At 45.5% G+C, this 20,194-nt stretch overlaps 1 protein-coding gene across 2 annotated transcripts in view; it reads right to left on the bottom strand.

Moving 5' to 3' along the window:
- ano6 (anoctamin 6) overlaps window positions 1-20,194 on the bottom strand; it is a 181,953-nt gene that overhangs the window by 68,166 nt on the left and 93,593 nt on the right. For both annotated transcript variants that reach the window (XM_086009390.1, XM_086009388.1), the window contains 4 exons: window positions 17,815-18,093; window positions 17,369-17,479; window positions 16,455-16,570; window positions 3,839-3,973 (listed from right to left, as the gene is read on the bottom strand). In XM_086009390.1, coding sequence (XP_085865516.1) covers window positions 3,839-3,973; window positions 16,455-16,570; window positions 17,369-17,479; window positions 17,815-18,093 — 641 coding nt within the window. The remainder of the gene's footprint in view (window positions 1-3,838; window positions 3,974-16,454; window positions 16,571-17,368; window positions 17,480-17,814; window positions 18,094-20,194) is intronic.

Raw genomic sequence — 20,194 nt, 5'->3', positions numbered from 1 at the left:
GATTAACTCGAAGTCCATATTCTTTCAATCTGGTGAGCACCAGTTCCAAATTTGCAAGATGTTCCTCATCATCATTCTCCCCGTGTTTGCGTGGGTTTCCTCCGGGTGCTCCGGTTTCTTCCCACAGTCCAAAGATGTGCAGGTTAGGTTGATTGGCCATGGTAAATTGACCCTTAGTGTTAGGGGAATTAAATACGTGGGGTTACGGGGATAGGGTGGGATATGTGATGGTGTAGGGGTTACGGGGATCGGGTGGGATATGTGTCGGTGCAGGCTCGATGGGCCGAAATGGCCTCTATCTGCACTGTGGGGTTTCTGTGATTTCTGTGATGATCATCTCCTGTAATCAGAATATCGTCCAGGTAACATTGTGTGCTTGGAATTCCCTGTAATACCTGCTCCATGGCCCTCTGCCAAATTGCTGGAGCCGATGCCACTCCAAAAACCAGTCTATTATACCGATACAAGCCTCTATGCGTGTTGATCGTGAGATACTGGCGTGACTCTTCCTCAACTTCCATCTGTAAGTACGCCTGCGCCAGGTCTATCTTGGTGAAGTGTTTCCCGCCAGACAACGAAGCGAAGATATCCTCAATCCGCGGAAGCGGATATTGCACCGTGTGAAGCACCGGATTAACAGTGATCTTGAAATCTCCACAGATGCGAACCTTCCCTGGTTCCCCCGGCTTGTTGCTCGATGAACGCTTCATGACGGGAACAATGGGCGTGGCCCATTCACTCCAGTCCACCTTTGACAGTACTCCGGACCGTTCTAGTCCTTCCAGCTCAGCTTCCACAGCAGGTCGTATCGCATAAGGTACTGGTCTGGCTTTGAAAAATTTTGGATTTGCATGTTCTTCAACTTTGATGTTTGCCGTAATTCCTTTCAGTGTTCCCAGTCCCTGCTGGAACACCTCTTTAGCATCGTCCAATATTCTGGACAGTCGTTTAGGTTTGACATCTTCCTTTTTGCCGGAATCTACAGTTAGTGCTTTTAAGGAATGCCAGTCCATATTTATTCTCCTGATCCATTCCCATCCCAGTAATGGTGGACCTCCCTCAGGTAACACATACAAGTCCATTCCTCGGCTTTCTTTATCCTTGTGGACCACCTTTACCTTTATCTTTCCAATGGGGTATACTCTTTGCCCCGTATATGTTTTCAAAACAATCTCCGTATCCCTTAAGGGAATGTGTGGAAATAACCTTTTGTAATCTTGCTTATTCATGACCGTCAATGCCGATCCAGTGTCCAATTCCATCTTCACTTGGACTCCTGCTATCTGAAGTGTGACCCAGATAGTTTGGTGGTCTGCTGTGTTACCCACATTATGTATTCTTAGACAACCCAGTTCCTTACTGCTGGAGTCTGAATCCGTCTTCTGTTCATCCGAACTGTTCTCTGTCACCTTGTGTACCTTTTTGCACTTTTCCTGCGGTGACTTTTTGCTGCTGGTCTTCTTACCTGACCGGCATACTTTAGCTATGTGACCGAGCTTGCCACATTGTCTGCATTCCTGATTTTTGAACCAGCACTGATTCTGATCGTGCGTTGTCCTTCCGCAACGATAACACTTTACTGCACCCAATGCCATTTGATTGGTGCTGAGTTCCGATGACCTTAGTTGCATTTCCGCGGTGCCTCTTGCTGCGGCCTCGTGCGATGCTGCAATGGTGACAGCTTTCTCAAGCGCAAGGTCCTTTTCTTCTCGCAGACGCTTTTGTGTTCCTTCTTTTAATAATCCACACACGAATTTATCTCTCAGAGCATCTGCTAGTCCTGTACCAAACTGACAGTACTTTGATAGCTTACGCAGTTCAATTAAGAATTCAGCGTTGCTTTCCTCTTTCAGCTGCGTTCTGCTGTAAAATTTAAATCGTTCCGCTATCATCAGCGGCGTGGGGTTTAAATGTTCTTGCAGGATCATAACAATTTTCGCGAAAGTCTGATCCGCCGGTTTAGCTGATGTTATCAGATGCTTCAATAACCCGTACGTCTTCGCCCCCATTGAGTTTAATAATGTTATTGCTTTCTTATCATCTGGTACTTCATTTGCTGTACAATAAACTCCAATGCGTTCTACATACGTGGTCCAATCTTCAACATCACTATCAAAAGCAGTGATGTTACCGTGTTTAGGCATCCTTGAGATTTTCTTTAACTATTTTATTTTCCCAAAATGGCGGCTTCCCGCGCGTGTCTTCTTCTCCCGCCTACTAAAATGGCGGCTTCCCGCGCTTGGCAGTTTTTCCCGCGCTCGTCTTCTTCCCCCGCCGACTACAATGGCGGCTTCCCGCGTTTGCCTTCTTCCCCCGCTGGCTGCAATGGCGATTGCCGTGCTGCTGCCGTTCTCGCCTCCCCAGCGGTTCTCAATTCCCCGACGCTGCTTTTTGCTCCCCTGCGGGTCCTGTGGGCATTCGCGCTTCCCCTGCTGTTGCGCCTCTCAGCCCCGCTTGCAGGCCGGTCCTTTACACCGGCTGCGGTTGAGTTCTCCGCGGTTCTCGTGGCCTTAACGCTGCCCCAGTCGCTGCGCCTCTCGGCCCCGATTGCAGCCCGGCCCTTTTCACCGGCCGCGGTCGAGTTCTCCGCCCTTTTTCCTCCGTTTTCCCTCCCCTACTCCACAGCCAACACGGCCGACTTTCTGCTCGTGTCGCTGATCGGCTTACCCACCACCGTGGTAGAAGGGATGATCACTGCCTGTCGCTGATGGAGGGCTTCGTGGTCAGAATTTTTCTTTTTAACCCGGGTTCTCGATGCCTCCCGTGCGATGTGGTGCTCAGCAGGATGATGAGGGCGGATGCCTCTTCTCGACGCCCGTTCTGAGGACGAAGCTGCCTTGGATGTAAAACTGCCGCAGGGTAAGATCAGACTCGTCGCCACTGTTGAGTCTGTGTGTCCCAGTTATGCTTATTATAAATCACTGGACACAGACAACAAGAATAACTTTAACAGGTCTTTACTATTCGGAGGTCAGGGCTGAACTGCCCAGCAAATCACTACACAACATTTATATACCGGTGTGGTCACCACCGGTATTACAGTATACAGCAGCCAAGAGAAAGTAGTACATCTCTTAAGGTAGTTCTCTTAAGGTGGAACAGGTTACATACACCACAACATGCAGCTATAATAACATCAGAGGAACATGCAGAGAGCCAGTAGGAAGTACAGATGCTGCAGGCTTGGTTCAATCAATTCATTGTATCCCATTGGTCTACGAAGTATTGTTTAAAGCACATTTGCAAAATAAAATAATTTCAAAAAGTAAAATCTTTCACTGATTTAAGTCAGAAAGCAGTTTCCTGAGGATAGTTTCCTGTCCCCAGTAAGGCATTCACTGGGATAAAGGGATTTTTAATTCATTACGTGTTTCCAGAAATGCTCTGAAATGTCCCAGTAGGTTTTACGAAACTTGCCAGCATTCCTGTGCTTGCCACAAAAATATAGTGCAGCTGCTTGAAACAAGGGAACAGTCCTCTCCAAATTCCATGAAGCTTCACTTTATTGGGTCGTACATGAAAATATCATGAATGATGGGCCAGCAATGTGGTTCATGAAATTAAACTTAAAAAAAAAAATAGGAGTGAATTTAAAATGTATACAACAGACTAAATTTGTAAGAATGAAACAGGTCTGTCAGCAGAAAGCTCTACAACATTACTTGGCAGTGATCAATGCAACTGTCACTACACAGCACACCTCAATATAAAAATGCTATTTTGAATGTTACCAAAGTGGCATGCCATACTGAGGTTCTAATATATCATTTTTCATCCTATATGATCTTGTACGATGTGAACGAGCCACTCATTCAAACAGAATTTTTTCCCCACGTACCTCCAAGTGCTGTCATCCAGAGTCAGTATTCCAAAAATAAAACAGATAAGTCCCGTGAATCCTGCAATGGCCAGCATTCCAGTATAGAAACCAAGCCAAGCAAAATAGATTCCAATCTTCTCTCCAAAATATTTCCTGCGATGAGGAATTTAAAAAAAAGAAACTTTTGGCAAAGGTAACATAATCTTCCAAATAACAAAAGCAGTTTCAAGTGCACGACAAAATGGCAGAACTGGAATAAGTTGCTGTCTCCAGCATGGAGACTCGCTGCGACAGAGAATTGGGCCTGGAGGTTAGCACTCCCAATTTCCTGGTTATTAAAGTCAGGGGCAGGCCGCACTGGGCATACTGACCTCCATGTCTGTTTCTCTGATTGGTGTCCTGTCAAGTAATGCCGGGAATGTAGTCTCACAATAGTTACACTGTAATTTATAGTTAAAGCACTATTGTTTTCTGCGCTTATTTTACAACAGATTTTTTCATATTTGAATAGTCTAAAAATTTCCATGATATTAATTATGTGATGTTAAATATTCTGTCAAGAGACCTGTACCTAAATCATCTTTTGCGGAATGGTATTTCCATACATTTACCATTGTTACAACTGATGGTGCTCAAACATTTTTGATAATGACCGCCACCCCATGTTTTCTACATAAAATTTCAATGAGCATTAAAGCAGTATCACACATAATCTAAAATGCAAGACTAGAATTGACTGGAGCAAATAGAAACATTCACATCTTAAGTCTGCATTACTTCGTTATTGAGCCAGAATATGAAGAAAGACAAAATATGAAGTGTTTTTCATACGACAGGCAGATATTGCCAGCATGATCCCACCACCAAACACATCTTCCCCTCACTAGTACGATAGCAAAATATTGCAGATGCTGGAAATCCAAAATAACAACAGAAAATGCTGGAAAAACTCAGCAGGCCAGGCAACATCCGTGGAGAGAAATTAGAGTCTTTGTTCCCTCCCCAGCCCTCCTTTCGATCTATTTCATTTCCTTTCCAGTTTTGAAGAAGCGTTTTGACCCGAAACGTCGACTCTAATTTCTCTCTACGGATGTTGCCTGGCCTGCTGAGTTTTTCCAGCATTTTCTGTTGTTACATCTTCCCCTCACCTCCCCTTTCAGTGTTCTGAAGGGACCACTCTCTCCGCAACACCCTGGTCCACTCCTCTATCACCCCCAACATCCCTTCCCCCAGCACCTTCCCGTGCAAGCGCAGTAGATGCAACACCTGCCCTTTTACCTCCTCCCTTCCCACTGTCCAGGGCCCCAAACACTCCTTCCAGGTGAAACAGTGATTTACTTGTACTTCTTGCAATCTAGTATACTGTATCCGCTGCTCACGATGCGGTCTCCTCTACATTGGGGAGACCAAACGCAGATTGGGTGACTGCTTTGCGGAACACCTCCGTTCAGTCCGTAAGGGTGACCCCGAGCTTCCGGTCGCCTGTCACTTGAATTCTCTGCTCCACGCCCACACTGACCTCTCCGTCCTTGGCCTCTTACACTGTTCCAATGAAGCTCAACCTAAGCTCGAGGAACAGCACCTCATCTTTCAATTAGGCACTTTACAGCCTTCTGGACTCAACATCGAGTTCAACAATTTCAGATCATAACCTCTGCCTCTATCTTTTTTTCTTTCTCTCACATGGCATCTGTCGATCATTGTCATCGCCATTTACAGTTCATCTAGACTCATCTTTTGTTTCTTAACTTGTCCCATTACCATCTCCTTTTGCCTTGCACCATCATCCCTTTTGTCTTTTAATCTCTCCTGCCTTCCACCATATCACAGACCTTCCCTTTTGTTCTTTCCTCCCCTCCGCCCTTTCCCTGCCCCTACACTTGCTTAAAAACCTGTTCCATCTCCAACTTTTTCCAGTTCTGATGAAGGGTCATCGACCTGAAACGTTAACTCTGTTTCTCTCTCCACAGATGCTGCCGGACCTGCTGAGTATTTCCGGCATTTTCTGTTTATATTTCAGATATTACCTTTCATTGGTAAATAGCAACAAAATCTAACCTTTTCATTCAATAAGGCATACAAATTCTAAATATTGCAAAGAAATTGGCTTTCATTATTAAGTTATTTTGTGCTGCTTGTGCAAGAAGGAACAAAGCTTGGAACAAAGGACCTGAAAGGCATGGGACAATATATCCCCAGTAAAATAATGGTTGTCATACGAGATTGCGTCACTGTATAAATTTATGGGGGTGAAATTGGTCTTCGGCAGTCACTCAAAACGGGTAATAAGGAATCGGCAGGACATTTTACACCCTGTCCAAAGCCGATGGAAAAGAATATTGGGCGCGGTACAAAAACAGGCTGCCGATTTGCTATCAATCTAACAGGAAAGATAGAAGGAGAAGAAATTTAGCATCAGCAGGACTGATATCAGGAGTAGAGTTGTTATTGAAATATCACAGTGCTAGATGAGTGGATGAACAACTGATACGAATGCACTGGTTGCAATAAGAACAGAGAAAATGTATTTGTCATCAGTAGTGGACCCATGTATAGAGTTTTCATCTTATACAAGGATCATAGGTTTGTTTTCATTGTTTTGATTGGATTTATGCAGTCATCTTTTACATGGGGTCACATTATACAGTACACGACATCTCGAGTAATCCATCAACATATGTTTCAAAATCTGTCAGCCACATTACAGCTGATGACATTTTAGACTCTCACTATCCTTTCTATGTAGATGTATGGAGACAAGCCTTTAATCTGTCTAAAAATCAGCTGTTCTCTTCCAGCTTTTAGCTTGGATGCTCAAGGTATTTTTCTGCACTAGTTTAAATAATTTAACAGGAATGTGACACAAAAATTTGCCACCATGCTGTGATATGTGTAAAAACATAATACCAGATAAAATAAGCACATTAGCATCAACACGAGATTCACTGCCTAATGGTCTTATAACAAACTACGCACAAAATAACTATGAGACCATTTATTCAATAGGAAGCAAATATGCTGGAACCAATTGGGTTAAAAGGTGTTGCAAAGCTAACTTAAAAAACACAAAAAATTTATGAAGTGTAATGCATTTAAATAAAGTGCTGTTTTATAGCTCCACTGCGCAGTTTTTAAAAAACTTGCATTTATATAGCACCTATCACGACCACCGGCTGTCCCAAAGCGCTTTACAGCCAATGAAGTACTTTTGAAGTGTAGTTACTGCTGTAATGTAGGAAACGCAGCTGCCAATTTGTGCACAGCAAGCTCCCACAAACAGCAATGTGATAATGGCCTATTCTTGTTATGTTGATTGAAGGATAAATATTGGCCAGGACACCGGTGATAACTCCCCTGCTCTTCTTCGAAATAGTGCCATGGGATCTTTTACTGAGAGAGCAGACGGGTTTAATGCATCGTCCGAAAGACTGCACCTCTGACAGTGCAGCGCTCCCTCAGCACTGCATTGAAGTGTCAGCCTAGATCTTTGTGCTCAAGACTCTGGAGTGTGACTTGAACGCACAACCTTCTAACCCAGAGGCGAGAGTGCTACCCACTGAGCCACAGTTAACGCATAGGCCGGGATTTTTCCGGTTTCCCCCCCTGCACGGTGTGGGGGGACCCGGTAGATGGCAGGAAACCCGGGGGGTGGTGCAATCGATCTCTGGGGGTTCAATCCCCGACCCCGTGGAGGCTATGCTCGCCTCGTTGCAGCCTCGGGGTTCCTGGCCACCTGCAGTTAAACCTGCACAGCACGTTTAAGCCGAGCCTTCAGGTCTTATTGTCATATTTAAAATGCCAGCCCGCCTCCTGGCAGCAGTTTGGCTGCCCGCCCGCTCACCCCCCCAGACCCACCCGAGAAAAAGTGAAAGTGGGTGGGTTGGAGTCGGATTTTTCCAACTTTCACTTCTCCTCCCACCACCCCCCCCAACCCCACCTGTTTTTCCTGTGAAAATTCCCCCCATAGTGTAGCTACAATAGATAACAACATGGAAGCAAAGAGATACATCATAAGTAGAAAAGTGGATATTTACAGATTCAAATGAATTGTTCAGATATTCTTAGTAAAAAACTTAATCATTCTGAAGCTGATTAATCAGAACTATCCGAGAGGACTGATGGGCATGGGGAAGGACGCTCTGCAAAGCGTATGTAGCTCTGTTTACAGTATTACTGTTTTGACATGAGAAATTGATAGCTTGACAACAAAGGTGAGGCTTTCCCCACAGAGATAATCATCATAAATATATAGTTGAAAGTTTCTCTAATTTTTTATTTCAGTTATAATAGTTATAAATGATTTATATTTCTAAGGAGGCACATTCCTGAAGCAGAACAATTATACTTAATTTATGTCAAAAAACAATGATTGCCAGCAGTGAGAGTTACAAAAAACAAGATTGAATCAGATCCTGAACAGGAATTAACTGGTTTTTAATCACAGGTAGGCCATATATACGTGGGAAAACCTGGAAATCCCCGGAATCTTGCCGAATTTAATGGCAGGACCTAGTTATCATTTTTTAATTCCGCTTCCCGCCCGGTAGCCAGCCAGATTGACAGATGGGAAAGCCTGCGGGAGAGATTGCGGTTTGAAGGGGGGGGGGTGTCAGACCGGCATTTGGGAGGAAGGGGGGCGGGGAGGCAATTCTCGGATTGAAGGCTTGGGATCATGGGTCTGGCAGCGAGTTGGGTTGGGGGGCAGGGGGGTGTCGGCCAATCACGGCAGCGAGGAGAGGCCGCGATTGGTAGAAGGTTTGCTTGGGGGGCCGGGGGGAAGCACTCCTGCTCCTCCTGGCTCACAATCAATGCTGGAAAAGCACATACCTTCTTGATCCATCTGCTCCCATCTCCATTTAGTTGCTGGGTATCCCAAGCCCTGAGAAACCCACCGGCCAGCCTTAATTTTAAAATAAGCTCCCAACTGCACTGATTTAAATATTATAATAATAAAGTGCCCCGTCTCTCGAAAGCAGGACAGACACCTCATGCAACCCTCTGCCGTAAAACCGACAGCAGGCGCTTACGCGGTGGTCTGGCGTTGCGTTTCGTGTTTTTATATTTTGATCGTCTCCTGCCCATCGTGGGCGGGTTAAAATTCCCCCCATAGAAACAGGACAAACAGGTTATCTTTTCCACACAGGTGGGGCAGTGACGTGGTTAGTGTGCTAACACCTAGTGGCCTGAACCAGGATTGGGTGCTGCTTTGAGTTCCACTCTGCTTAGCTCCTGATCGGAGTCATGTCAAAAGGAAGCTGTTGAGCAGAGGCTGTGACATCTACGAGTCGAAGTGAGGGAAAATGAGAATGAAGAAGTGTGCGGAGATGGTCCCTGGTGGCTTCTAGTGGCCGGCTACAGAGGGCATTGGTGGCACCCTGGGAAAACCTTTTGGCTGAAAGATGCTAGGTGGATAAAGAAAATGGGTAAAAATAATTACAAATTCCACAAATCTTAATACAGGAAACGTTGGTTTATCCGGAGGTTAACTGTCCGGAATGCTCGAGCCACCGGCAAAAATCAGGAGCCGTTTCATTAGATTTTTTTTTCTTTTCGTTGCTTTTTTTTCACCAGTCAGGCTCTGCAAGGTCTCGCTGAAGCTGTTGCTAAGCTACAGAGACGCTTGCAAGGTACGGCCAACTGTTTAGAAGTTGTTGCTAAGCAACAGGGTTTGTTGCCAGATACGGAGCTCAAAATCTCCATATGTTTCAACATTAGCACTGGTTTGTCCGGCAGTTTTGATGGGACGGCAACAGCTCGGTCCCGTTGGTGCCGGATAGCGCAAAGTTTCCTGTACTACCTGACAAGTTTCCCCAATTCTTAAATACTGTGTTAAAATTTGTTGGAATTTACTAAGTGCAGAACGTTAACATTTTAATCTCCATAAAATCTTGACAGCTGTATATTTACATTAATGACTTATTGTAATATACTAATTTATATATAAAATGATTACCATTAGTTATTAATTGGTGATATTACCCAATTCTTGAACTCTCTGTCAACAAATTCCCAGCCCAACATATTTCTACTAAAGTACCCCACTTTATATACTTGCAATAAAAACAGAAAATGCTGGAGATACTCAGCAGGTCAGGCAGCTTCTGTGGAGAGAGAAACAGAGTTAACGGGCTCGATTTCAATTGCCGAGGCGGGTTGGAGTTGGGTTGTGTGGTGGGCAGGTTCCAGAGCCGTTTGTGTCCGATTTTGATTCAATGAGCTTGTTGATTTCAATGAGGCGCGCTGGCTGGTCCAATGAGTGCGATCGGGTCATCATTGCTACTGCTTTTCAAGCTGCCATTCAGCCTGAGCCTCTCTCTTGTGGATTCCTGGCCTGATTGATATTTATTTAGATGCAATGACTTCTTCCAGAGGCAAGGCAGCTCCTCGTTTTAATGACGACTTCCTCCATGTTCTTGTCGAAGCTATAAGAGGGCGCAGGGAGATTCTCTTCCCTCCTGATGGCTGGAGGAAGCCTCCTCAGCAGAACAAGGCAGCTTGGCTGTGCATTGCTGAGGAGGTCGGCGCAAGGTCCATATATGCACGCTCATGGATCCAGTGCTGAAAAAAGTTTAATGATCTTGTGCGAACATCAAAAGTGAGTATTCCATCACACTTGCCTTCACTCTGCTTCCCTTCACCAGCACTCTGTTCTAAGCCTCCTCCTTCACATCCCACCTTATCCTTACTTCCATTGGACCCTTACCTATCCATCTCTGTCTCTGCACTGAATCACTTCAGCATCCTGCCTATGCACCTCTTAGCTCGCTCTCACTGTCATGCAGTGACAACAACTAACAACGCACAGGGAGCTAGCTTCCTCTTGGCACCTTACCTCATCTTCGTCTCCCTCAAAGCTTCTATGGTAGGGATTATTCACACTCACTCCATCACTGTGGCTGAAACATCGCTTGTGTCCCTCCTTGCAGGAAAAGATAGCCCACAATAAGAGGGAGAGGCCAATGACTGGAGGAGGAACACCTACCCTAGCCACACTGACCAGTGCTGAGGAGGCTGCAAACGAGATTGTTGGAGGTGGCGAGGACCTGGAAGTGGGCGATGAAGAGATGGGCACACTAGAGGAAGCTGGTGACATTAGAGTTTCATCCCTCTCAGATTGCAATAGCATATGATGTTCATAGAGAATCGCGTTGTGTCATCTGCTCAAAAGGATGTGTCTGCTACATCAGTATCAAATATCTAAATCATACCTTTACTCTCCCACACGATCATCAAGCACCCCCCTCCCCATGATCCAGGGCGAAGAGCCGGACAACTCCTCAGAGGAACCTGAAGCCTTTGAGGGAGCAGCGTCACCAGGACACAGCACACCCAGCACCAGCGCAGCAACGCACACCTCGGTGGGGCCCTCGCAAGTTAGAGAAGTGTTGCCACTTGGTCTATCACAGCGCAAAAGTGAGCATCAGCAGATGGTGGAGACAGCGACAGCAGTGGAGAGTCCTCGGCAGAGGTCGCAGGACTCTCCTAGCTCTGCTGAGCTGCATGCAGACACTGTGCCTCTGGGGCCATCCAGAAAAAGAGCGTCTCGGGAAATACAGGAACAAGTGCAGGTGTCTCTGGAAGGGTTTGCCTCCAGGGTTAGTGCGAGTGTGGAGAGAATGGAGAAGTCCATCTGTAACATCAACACTGCCGTGGTGGAGGCAATGGCGCATGAATGCACCACTATGGATAGGATGGCAACCTCTGTGGAAAGTCTGGCTACCTCAGTGGAAAGGATGGCTACTGTCATGGAGGAAATAAGTCGCCAGAGTCAGGAAAACATGGTGACTGTTCAAAATAGAATGTCATCTCTGATCTCTGCAGGAACAATGGGCAGTTATTGAGCAGAGAGACCAGAGCTTCATGGTCGTCCTTGTGAGGAGGACTGCCAGTGCCGATATGGGTCCTCATGATCCCCCTGAAGTGCAGCAAGGTGATCTCCAGCCACTTGCCAGCACTGAGGTGTGGCTGACCCATGGGAGGGATGTTGGTGGCAGACAAGGAAGTGTGGGCTCCTCTCCAAGCACTCACATGACCATGCCACTACAGAGCCCTCGGTCAGAGACCCACTTTGTGGAGACAACCGAGATGGCCGTTTCAGCCACTGCACAGCCGCAGGAAGAGCAAACTGTTGAAGAGCCCTCCCAGGCTCCCAAACCCAGAGGACGCCCGCCAAAGGCATCTAAGCAGGCACAGCATCCTAGTTAGCAAGGTGCCTCTACATCTGCTGAAGCCACAGGGGAAGCACCACGTAGAAGCATGCGTAAGAGAAAGATTAAGCACCCATAGTCACAAGGGGAGTCACTTGTCACAAAAAGTCATTTATCTTTTTTTCCTGACTGTTGATGGTTTATTATCCTTTTGTGATGTGTAAAAGTAAAATTATGGAAAACAGTTGATTGTGTGGCCTGTGTGTTCTGGGAAATGGCAAAAACGCATTGAGGGCTCAGGGCGACTTGCTTTTGTAATGCTGATGGTAAAAGTGATAGGAAATAACAGGGTATAGTAGAGATGATATATGACGTTGGACAAGTGTCTCTGCAATTACATAGCCATAAGGTAGCCACCTAGGATTGAAGAGTAAGCTTATGCTAATGTGACATGGCAGTGTGCATACCCTGCTTGACAGGCAACAGTGAACTGGAGGGATGCATGCAAGGTGCCCCTCGTCCTCCTCCTACTCCTCTTCCCAGGAAGATCTGTGCTGAGCCACGCGGCTGCTACTCCTCCGATTAGGAGGACCAGGATAAGAGGGCATAAAATTTTTCCATTCCCTTGTTACAGATTTCATTTGAGGCAACAAGCTTGCAAGCGCACAGTCGAAATGGCCTGAAATTATTCCATTCACGTCACACTGCAGATGGGTGTCAGGTTGAACAGCCACAAGGTCAGTAGATGTGCAAAATCTTATCCCATACCTACAACAGCAAAGTTGTTGCATGTGAATGTCAGCCATGTTTCAGGGGCGCTTTTAATGTGCTCCACCAATGCATACAAATCATGTCCTCCAGCAACTCGTCTCCTTGAACCTGGCCTGTTTTTGACAAGTCGGGAAATAGGTGCCAGAAGCACGAAAATGGGAAACCACTATCAAAATAGGATTAGCAAGGCAGTTAACAGGCTCTTAACTGCCTGTCCCACAGGTTCTAGTCGGGTCAGTTTGGGAGCGGCTGAACAGACACTCACGAAAATTGGGTGGGGGCGGGATGGAGGTGGGTTGGGTGTCTGAAGCCATTTTTTCTGATTTTCGCTACAGACCCACCTCCAAACCCGTCTCCTCAGGGCTATTAGAATCGAGCCCAACATTTCAGGTCGACGACCTGTCATCAGAACTGGAAAAAGTTAGAGACGTAACCGATTTTAAGCAAGTGCAGGGGCAGGGAAAGGGTGGGGGGGGGCGGGGGGTGGGGGGAGAGAAAAGAACAAAAGGGAAGGTCTGTGATAGGATGGAAGGCAGCAGTGATGACAAAAGGTATTGTATAAAGCAAAAGGAGATGGTAATGGGACAAGTAAAGAAACAAAAGATTGGTCTAGATGAGGTGTAAATGGGAATGGCAGAATCATAAACAGCTGCTATGTGAAAAATTGGGGCAGAGGTTAAGGTCTGAAAATTGTTGAACTCGATGTTAATTCCAGAAGGCTGTAAAGTGCCTAATCGAAAGATGAGGTGCTGTTCCTTGAGCTTACGTTGAGCTTTGTTGGAATAGTGTAAGAGGCCAAGGACAGAGAGCTCAGAGTGGGAGTGGAGCAGAGAATTAAAATGACAGGCGACTGGAAGCTGGGGGTCACGCTTACGACTTAACTGAGGCGTTCTGCAAAGCGGTCACCCAATCTGCGTTTGGTCTCCCCAATGTAGAAGAGATCGCATCGTGAGCAGCGAATACAGTATACCAAATTGCAAGAAGTACAAGTAAATCACTGTTTCACTTGGAAGGAGTGTTTGGGACCCTGGACAGTGGGAAGGGAGGAGGTAAAAGGGCAGGTGTTGCATCTCCTGCGCTTGCACGGAAAGGTGCCGTGAGAAGGGGAGGGGGTGATTGAGGAGTGGACCAGGATGTCGCGGAGGGAGCGATCCCTTCGGAATGCTGAAAGGGGAAGATGTGTTTGGTGGTGGGATCACGCTGGAGGTGGCGGAAATGGCAGAGGACGATCTGTTGATTGTGGAGGCTGTTGGGGTGAAAGGTGAGGACAAAGAGAACCCTATCATGGTTCTGGGAGGGAGGGGAAGGGGTGAGAGCAGAAGTGCAGGAAATCGAACGGTAGACCCATCGTTTCTGCTTGTTCTTGCCCCACAGAACTGATTTCTTCCTATCTCGACTCCATTTTTTCTCCCCTTGACCAGTCTCTTCCTGGCCCCAACCATCTCCTTTTCACTATGGACATCCAAACTCTCTACACCTCCATCTCCCACCAGACGGCCTGAGGGCGTTCCACTTCTTCCTTGAACAGAGGCCCAACCAATCCCCATCCACCTCCGCCCTCCTCCGCCTGGCTGAACTTGTTCTCACTTTAAAAAACTTCTCCTTTGACTCCACTCACTTTCTCCAAGTTAAAGCTGTTGCTATGGGAACTCGCATGGGTCCTAGCTATGCCTGCCTTTTCATGGGATATGTGGAACATTCTTTGTTCCAGTCCTACTCAGGACCCCTCCCTCACCTCGTTTTCCGGTACATCGATGACCGCATCGGTGCAGTTTCCTGCTCTCGCCCTGAACTAGAAAATTTCGTTCACTTTGCTTCCAATTTCCACCCTTCCCTCGCCTTCACATAGTCCATCTCAGTCTCTTCCCTTCCCTTCCTCGTCTTCTCTGTCTCCATTTCTGGGGATAGACTATCGACAAACATCCACTATAAGCCCAATGGCTCCCACAGCTACCTGGACTGCACTTCCTCCCACCACGCTTCCTGTAAGGACTCTATTCCACTTTCCCAGTTTCTCAGTCTCCGTCGCATCTGTTCTGATGCTGACACCTTCCATACTAGTGCTTCCGATATGTCTTCCTTTTTCCTCAATCAAGGATTCCCCTCTACTGTGGTTGATATGGCCTTCGACTGTGTCCGTTCCATTTCCTCCACTTCTGTTCTTACCCCTTCCCCCTCCCTCCCAGAACCACGATAGGGTTAATCTTGTCCTCATCTTTCACCCCACAAGCCTCCACATTCGACAGATCATCCTCCGCCATCTCCAACATGATCCCAAACACATCTTCCCCTCCCCTCCCCTTTCAGCATTCCGAAGGGACCGCTCACTCCGCGACACCCTGGTCCACTCCTCAATCACCCCCTTCCCCTGGCACTGTCCCATGTAAGCGCAAGAGATGCAACACCTGCCCTTTTACCTCATCCCTTCCCACTGTTGAAGGCCCCAAACACTCCTTCCAGGTGAAACAGCGATTTGCTGGTACTTCTTGCAATTTCGTATACTGTATTCGCTGTTCATGATGCGGTCCCCTCTACATTCGGGAGACCAAATGCAGATTGGGTGACCGCTTTGCGGAACACCTCCGTTCAGTCTGCAAGTATGACCCTGAGCATCCGGTCGCCTGTCACTTTAATTCTCCGCCCCACTCCTACTCTGAGCTCTCTGTCCTCGGCCTCTTACACTGTTCCAACGAAGCTCAACATAAGCTCGAGGAACAGCACCGCATCTTTCGATTAGGTACTTTACAGCCTCTGAACAACAATGAGTTCAACAATTTCAGACCATAACCTCTGCCTCTATTTTTTCACTCTTCTAGGCTCATGTTTTGTTTCTTAACTTGTCCCATTACCATCTCCTTTTTCTTTATACAATCATACCTTTTGTCATTTAATCACTCCTGCCTTCCAGCCTATCACAGACCTTCCTTTTTGTTCTTTACTCTCCTCCCCCTTTCCTTGCCCCCGCACTTGCTTAAAATCTGTTACATCTCTTACTTTTTCCAGTTCTGACGACAGGTCATCAACCTGAAACGTTAACTCTGTTTCTCTCTCTACAAATGCTGCCTGACCTGCAGAGTATTTCTGGCATTTTCTGTTTTTATTTGAGATTTCCAGCAGCTGCAGTATTTTGCTTTTGTATTATGTGCTTGCAATTCTGGTTTGAAAACATGATACGATTCCACTTATGAATGAACTGCGGTGAAAATCACTGACTATGCTTTTACATTTTTTTCTTAGCCATACTTTATTAGATTTCAAATGATTTTCCCCAGCATTTCACTTCTCTCTACTAATCTTTAAAATGCCACATGAACCTCTCCTGGTTTTGACATCTGCACTACATTGCATTTAATTTAACAAACAATGATGGAGTCTCCCATCAAATCAACGGATGTGGGTGCGCTGATGGGAGAAGAGCCCAATCCTGGACATACATATACATGGCCGCACGTATTGCATTGATAACCATACGAGGCGGATAGATGATGTGTCTAGCGTGCCAGATGCAGGTCAACGAAATATTATGCTAAAAAGCACCGATGTTTGAGATGACTGAGTGGCACAGTGTCCTTTCGTCTTTGTTTTACTGATGGGATGAAAGTTTTCTTTCTCCATTACACAAATTCAATTTGGGCAACCTCAAAATAGTTCCCAGTGAGTGCAGCTGAATTATTATAAATGTAATGCTTTATGTTACAGATGAAAGAATGGAGTACCTGATAAGATCTAGGGGCTGCAGTTTGTAAAAGTTCTTAGGATGAGCCCACTCCTGGTATAGAAGGTATCTCTCATTGGGACATGATGGGTCTGATGATTTCTTGTTGAATTTACACTGAAAGAGACAAGTAAGCACCACACTTCATTAAATGAACTCTAATACCCATTTTAGTTGAGTTTGTGGTCATATTCTTCTGAAATATCCTGTATAAGTTACACTCGTATATTAACGGGATTGGGCCAGGCTGTGGTGGCCCACTGTTAAATATCAGCAAGCAGTTTAAGGGCAGATTTTAATAGACAGAAAATTGGGCAGCTTCCATTACGGGCAGGCAATTCTCCCTGCCTGATTTTCCTCTGTGTTCTGCCCAGGTGACTACTTACACTCAAGTGTAAAAGAGAAAATCTTCCCCTTATTGTCCAGTCTCACACATGAAGAATGGTTACTTTGGTCAGGCACTAGAGGACAGCCTGTGACTGTGGCACTGTACCCCAGCATCAGTCAGTACCTTCACGAGAGGGGAGAAAATGAGAGATGTGTTTTTTTTTAAAATAACTATAAAACTGCTGATAAATGCCGATAATTTTAGTGCATTAAAGATACCTTTGTTGGTATATTTATTCTTACATTTTAGTCATTTTATTTTTTGTTTAGGCACTTACCAATAAAGGCAAGGTAGTGTCCAACACAATCCAATGACATGTTCTGATGTGTGCTATACCTATAGTGCATCACTATAGCTCTTTTTGTCAATAGAATCACACCAGTCATGTCCATTGCGCCATGTCTAATTATTTGATGTTGCTTAACGTTATGACCTATTTTCTGTCTATAATCAGTAGACATTCACCACATCTGAGAATAATCAGCTGACAAGTTTTGAGAAACAATGAACTATTTAAAATGACTTACATCGTGGAGGGTATAGGCTGCCTTGTATGTCTTTGAGTCCACAAGTTTGGTGATACCAAACTTGTTTGGTCTTCCTCTTTTATATTCACAGCGATTCAGAATGTAATTGACCTGCAAAATTAGATTAAAAAGGTGATTACTCACAAGCACAGTGTTCAGCTCCAGAACGTAAACATTTGCTTAAAATTGTTCATTGTAAACCAAAATAAGACAGACTGATAATGAGGGAGACGTGCAAATGATTTTTACTTGCCCCTTCAGGGAAGTCCCTCTATCCCCAGTTGAAACCAAGTATACACCATAAGGAAAGATTGCTCAGCTGAAGGTTGGATTCTATCATATATGTGAAGTGATGAACATTCTGTACTTACTTAGCTTCAGTTAGGTTTTTTGTAACCTAAGTACAGTCTGAGAGTTTGTGGTAACATAGTTTGTCATTGACTTACTATTCTACTTCGAGTAGCTGGTGTGAAGAAGGCATCACGATCGGCAGTATGGAAACTCTTAATACGGTCCATCTCAAATGGTGCAGTGAAATATTCAGGCTCTGGTGGAATTTTGTCTTCATCCACTGAGAAAATCTTAGTGATGCAGTTGAATCTGGAGCTCTTTTGCTTTAAATCATTGGAATGTAGAGGTAGTTTGATGTGAAGGACTTCAGCATAACTACAGAGAACTTCCCACGGGGCATGGAGTTTCAAGAAAATAGTCTTAAAATCTAAAATCTACAAAGGCAACAGAACAACGTGAAACATTGTGCACAAACATTCATTTTTTAGCCTGCTCGGTCGACCATTTCCCATATGAAAATACACTTGAAGTCCAATGCAGCAGATATCAATCCATCATGGATGTGCAGATTTGTTTGAGGTTATAACAAGTGATCTCATGCCATTTGTGTGTACTATTATTGAATATAAATATATTGGTAGCACAGTACAAAGAACTAGCATAAATACTTTCTTACTGTTAAGATTTAGGAGAACATGTCAGGTAATGCTTCAAAGAGTATAAAGCTACAGTATCATTGAAGCAGCTTCATAAGGGAAGTGTCTTTTTAGATATAGATATATATAAATAAAAAACATAAAATATGGTTTGCAGAGAAATTTCTGATGTAGCAAACTTTGACATGAAAACTTAAACAATGAGTTCTTCAGCCATTGCTGTAGCTTGGGGCAAGTTGGCTCCAAGCACAGTTTGAGAGCGAATAAGAAAATATTACTTTCTGAAAAATGGGCTCTCTTCATAAATGCTCTGGAAATTTCTGTGCTTATTTTAAAGACATTGGGCCGGATATTCCGATCCCTACGGGTGGGTACGCGCTGTGTACCCACCCGTAGGGACATCGGAAATGCCGGTTTCAGGTGTGCACTGCGCATGCACTGAAAACTGGTATTTCCGATCTGTCAAGAATGGTCTTGACAGATCCTCCGGCTGCCCTGGAGAAGGGCCACTGCGGGCAGATAGTTCTGCTTTTTGGAGACCCTCCGCCCGCAGAAAACCCTTACAATTCTTACGCCTGGTAAAAGCTTGCGGGAGGCCTGCGATCGGAAAATACGGGCCATTATAATGGCCCACAAATTGCTGCAGCGGGGCATCTCATGTTGTGCCGTTAGTTTGACTTGTTCCTGCACCCTTCAGCTCAAAATTAGTTTGCCCTGTAAGTTGCTGGAAGTGCGAGCTGATAACGGCTCAGCGAGGGCAACAGGGCATCTGGGACCTCGATGAAAAACGGGCCCAACAGTGTATCTCCTTAACCAATGCGATTTAAGGATTGAGAAATAAACAGAGGAAACATAGAAACATAGAAGATAGGAGCAGGAGTAGGCCACTCGGCCCTTCGAGCCTGCTCCGCCATTCAACGAGATCATGGCTGATCATCCAAACCCTAGCACCCGGTCCCTACACCGACAGCCATCCCACCCAAGCCCTATCCCCGTAACCCCGCGTATTTAATCCCCCCTAACACTAAGGGCCAATTTTTTTATCATGGCCAATCAACCTAACCCGCACATCTTTGGACTGTGGGAGGAAACCGGAGCACCCGGAGGAAACCCACGCAAACACGGGGAGAATGTGCAAACTCCACACAGACAGTCACCCGAGGCCGGATTTGAACCCGGGTCCCTGGCGCTGTGAGGCAACAGTGCTAACCACTATGCCACCGTGCTGAGAAGGAGGGTGAATTCAATGTCAAATCAGGTACAGAAAGGAGAAATAAAGAGGGAAAGATAGATTGGAGTAAGAGAGAGAGAGAGAGAGAGAGACAGACAGAAAGGAAGAATGTAAAAAGTGTAAACATTTAAAATTTTACTTTAAAAACAAATCTCCAACAATTATTGCAGGAATGAGACTATTAATTGTTAATTTTCTGGGCCATAGAAATTGATTGGCAGTCATTAACAATTATCACATTATTAAAAGGGTACTTACACTTAATTACTAGACTTAACTTTCTGTGCCGAGTTTAATGGACAATTAATGTGCAAATGCATGAAACTCACAGGGCAGTTAAGTGTGAGCTGCCGTTTTTGTGAAGCTAATGGCGGAGTGGTACAAAACGTTATGCTTTTGTGGCCCTGTTTCCATTTCACTGTTGCTCTCCCCATCCCCTCATTGCTTAGCCACCTTACTGTCTTTTAGGCTCCCCCTCCCCGTTTTCCATCTATATCGTCGCTTGGCCTTTTTTGCTTCACTCCCCTCACCGTTTCCCTCCACAGCTGCCATTCACATGGCTTCTGTTCCAGCAAATTAACCTCAAATCCCCAAGGCTTTCTTCCTTGTTCTTTGCTGTCCCTTGACCTGATGCTACACCTTCCTCAA

Source organism: Somniosus microcephalus, chromosome 16 (genome assembly GCF_052327205.1).
Source record: "Somniosus microcephalus isolate GS21.2 chromosome 16, FLI_Smic_1.0, whole genome shotgun sequence".
In the NCBI taxonomy this organism is placed as follows: Eukaryota; Metazoa; Chordata; class Chondrichthyes; order Squaliformes; family Somniosidae; genus Somniosus; species Somniosus microcephalus.
Note: the sequence above shows the minus strand (reverse complement) of the source record. Positions and strands in the feature narration are given on the sequence as shown.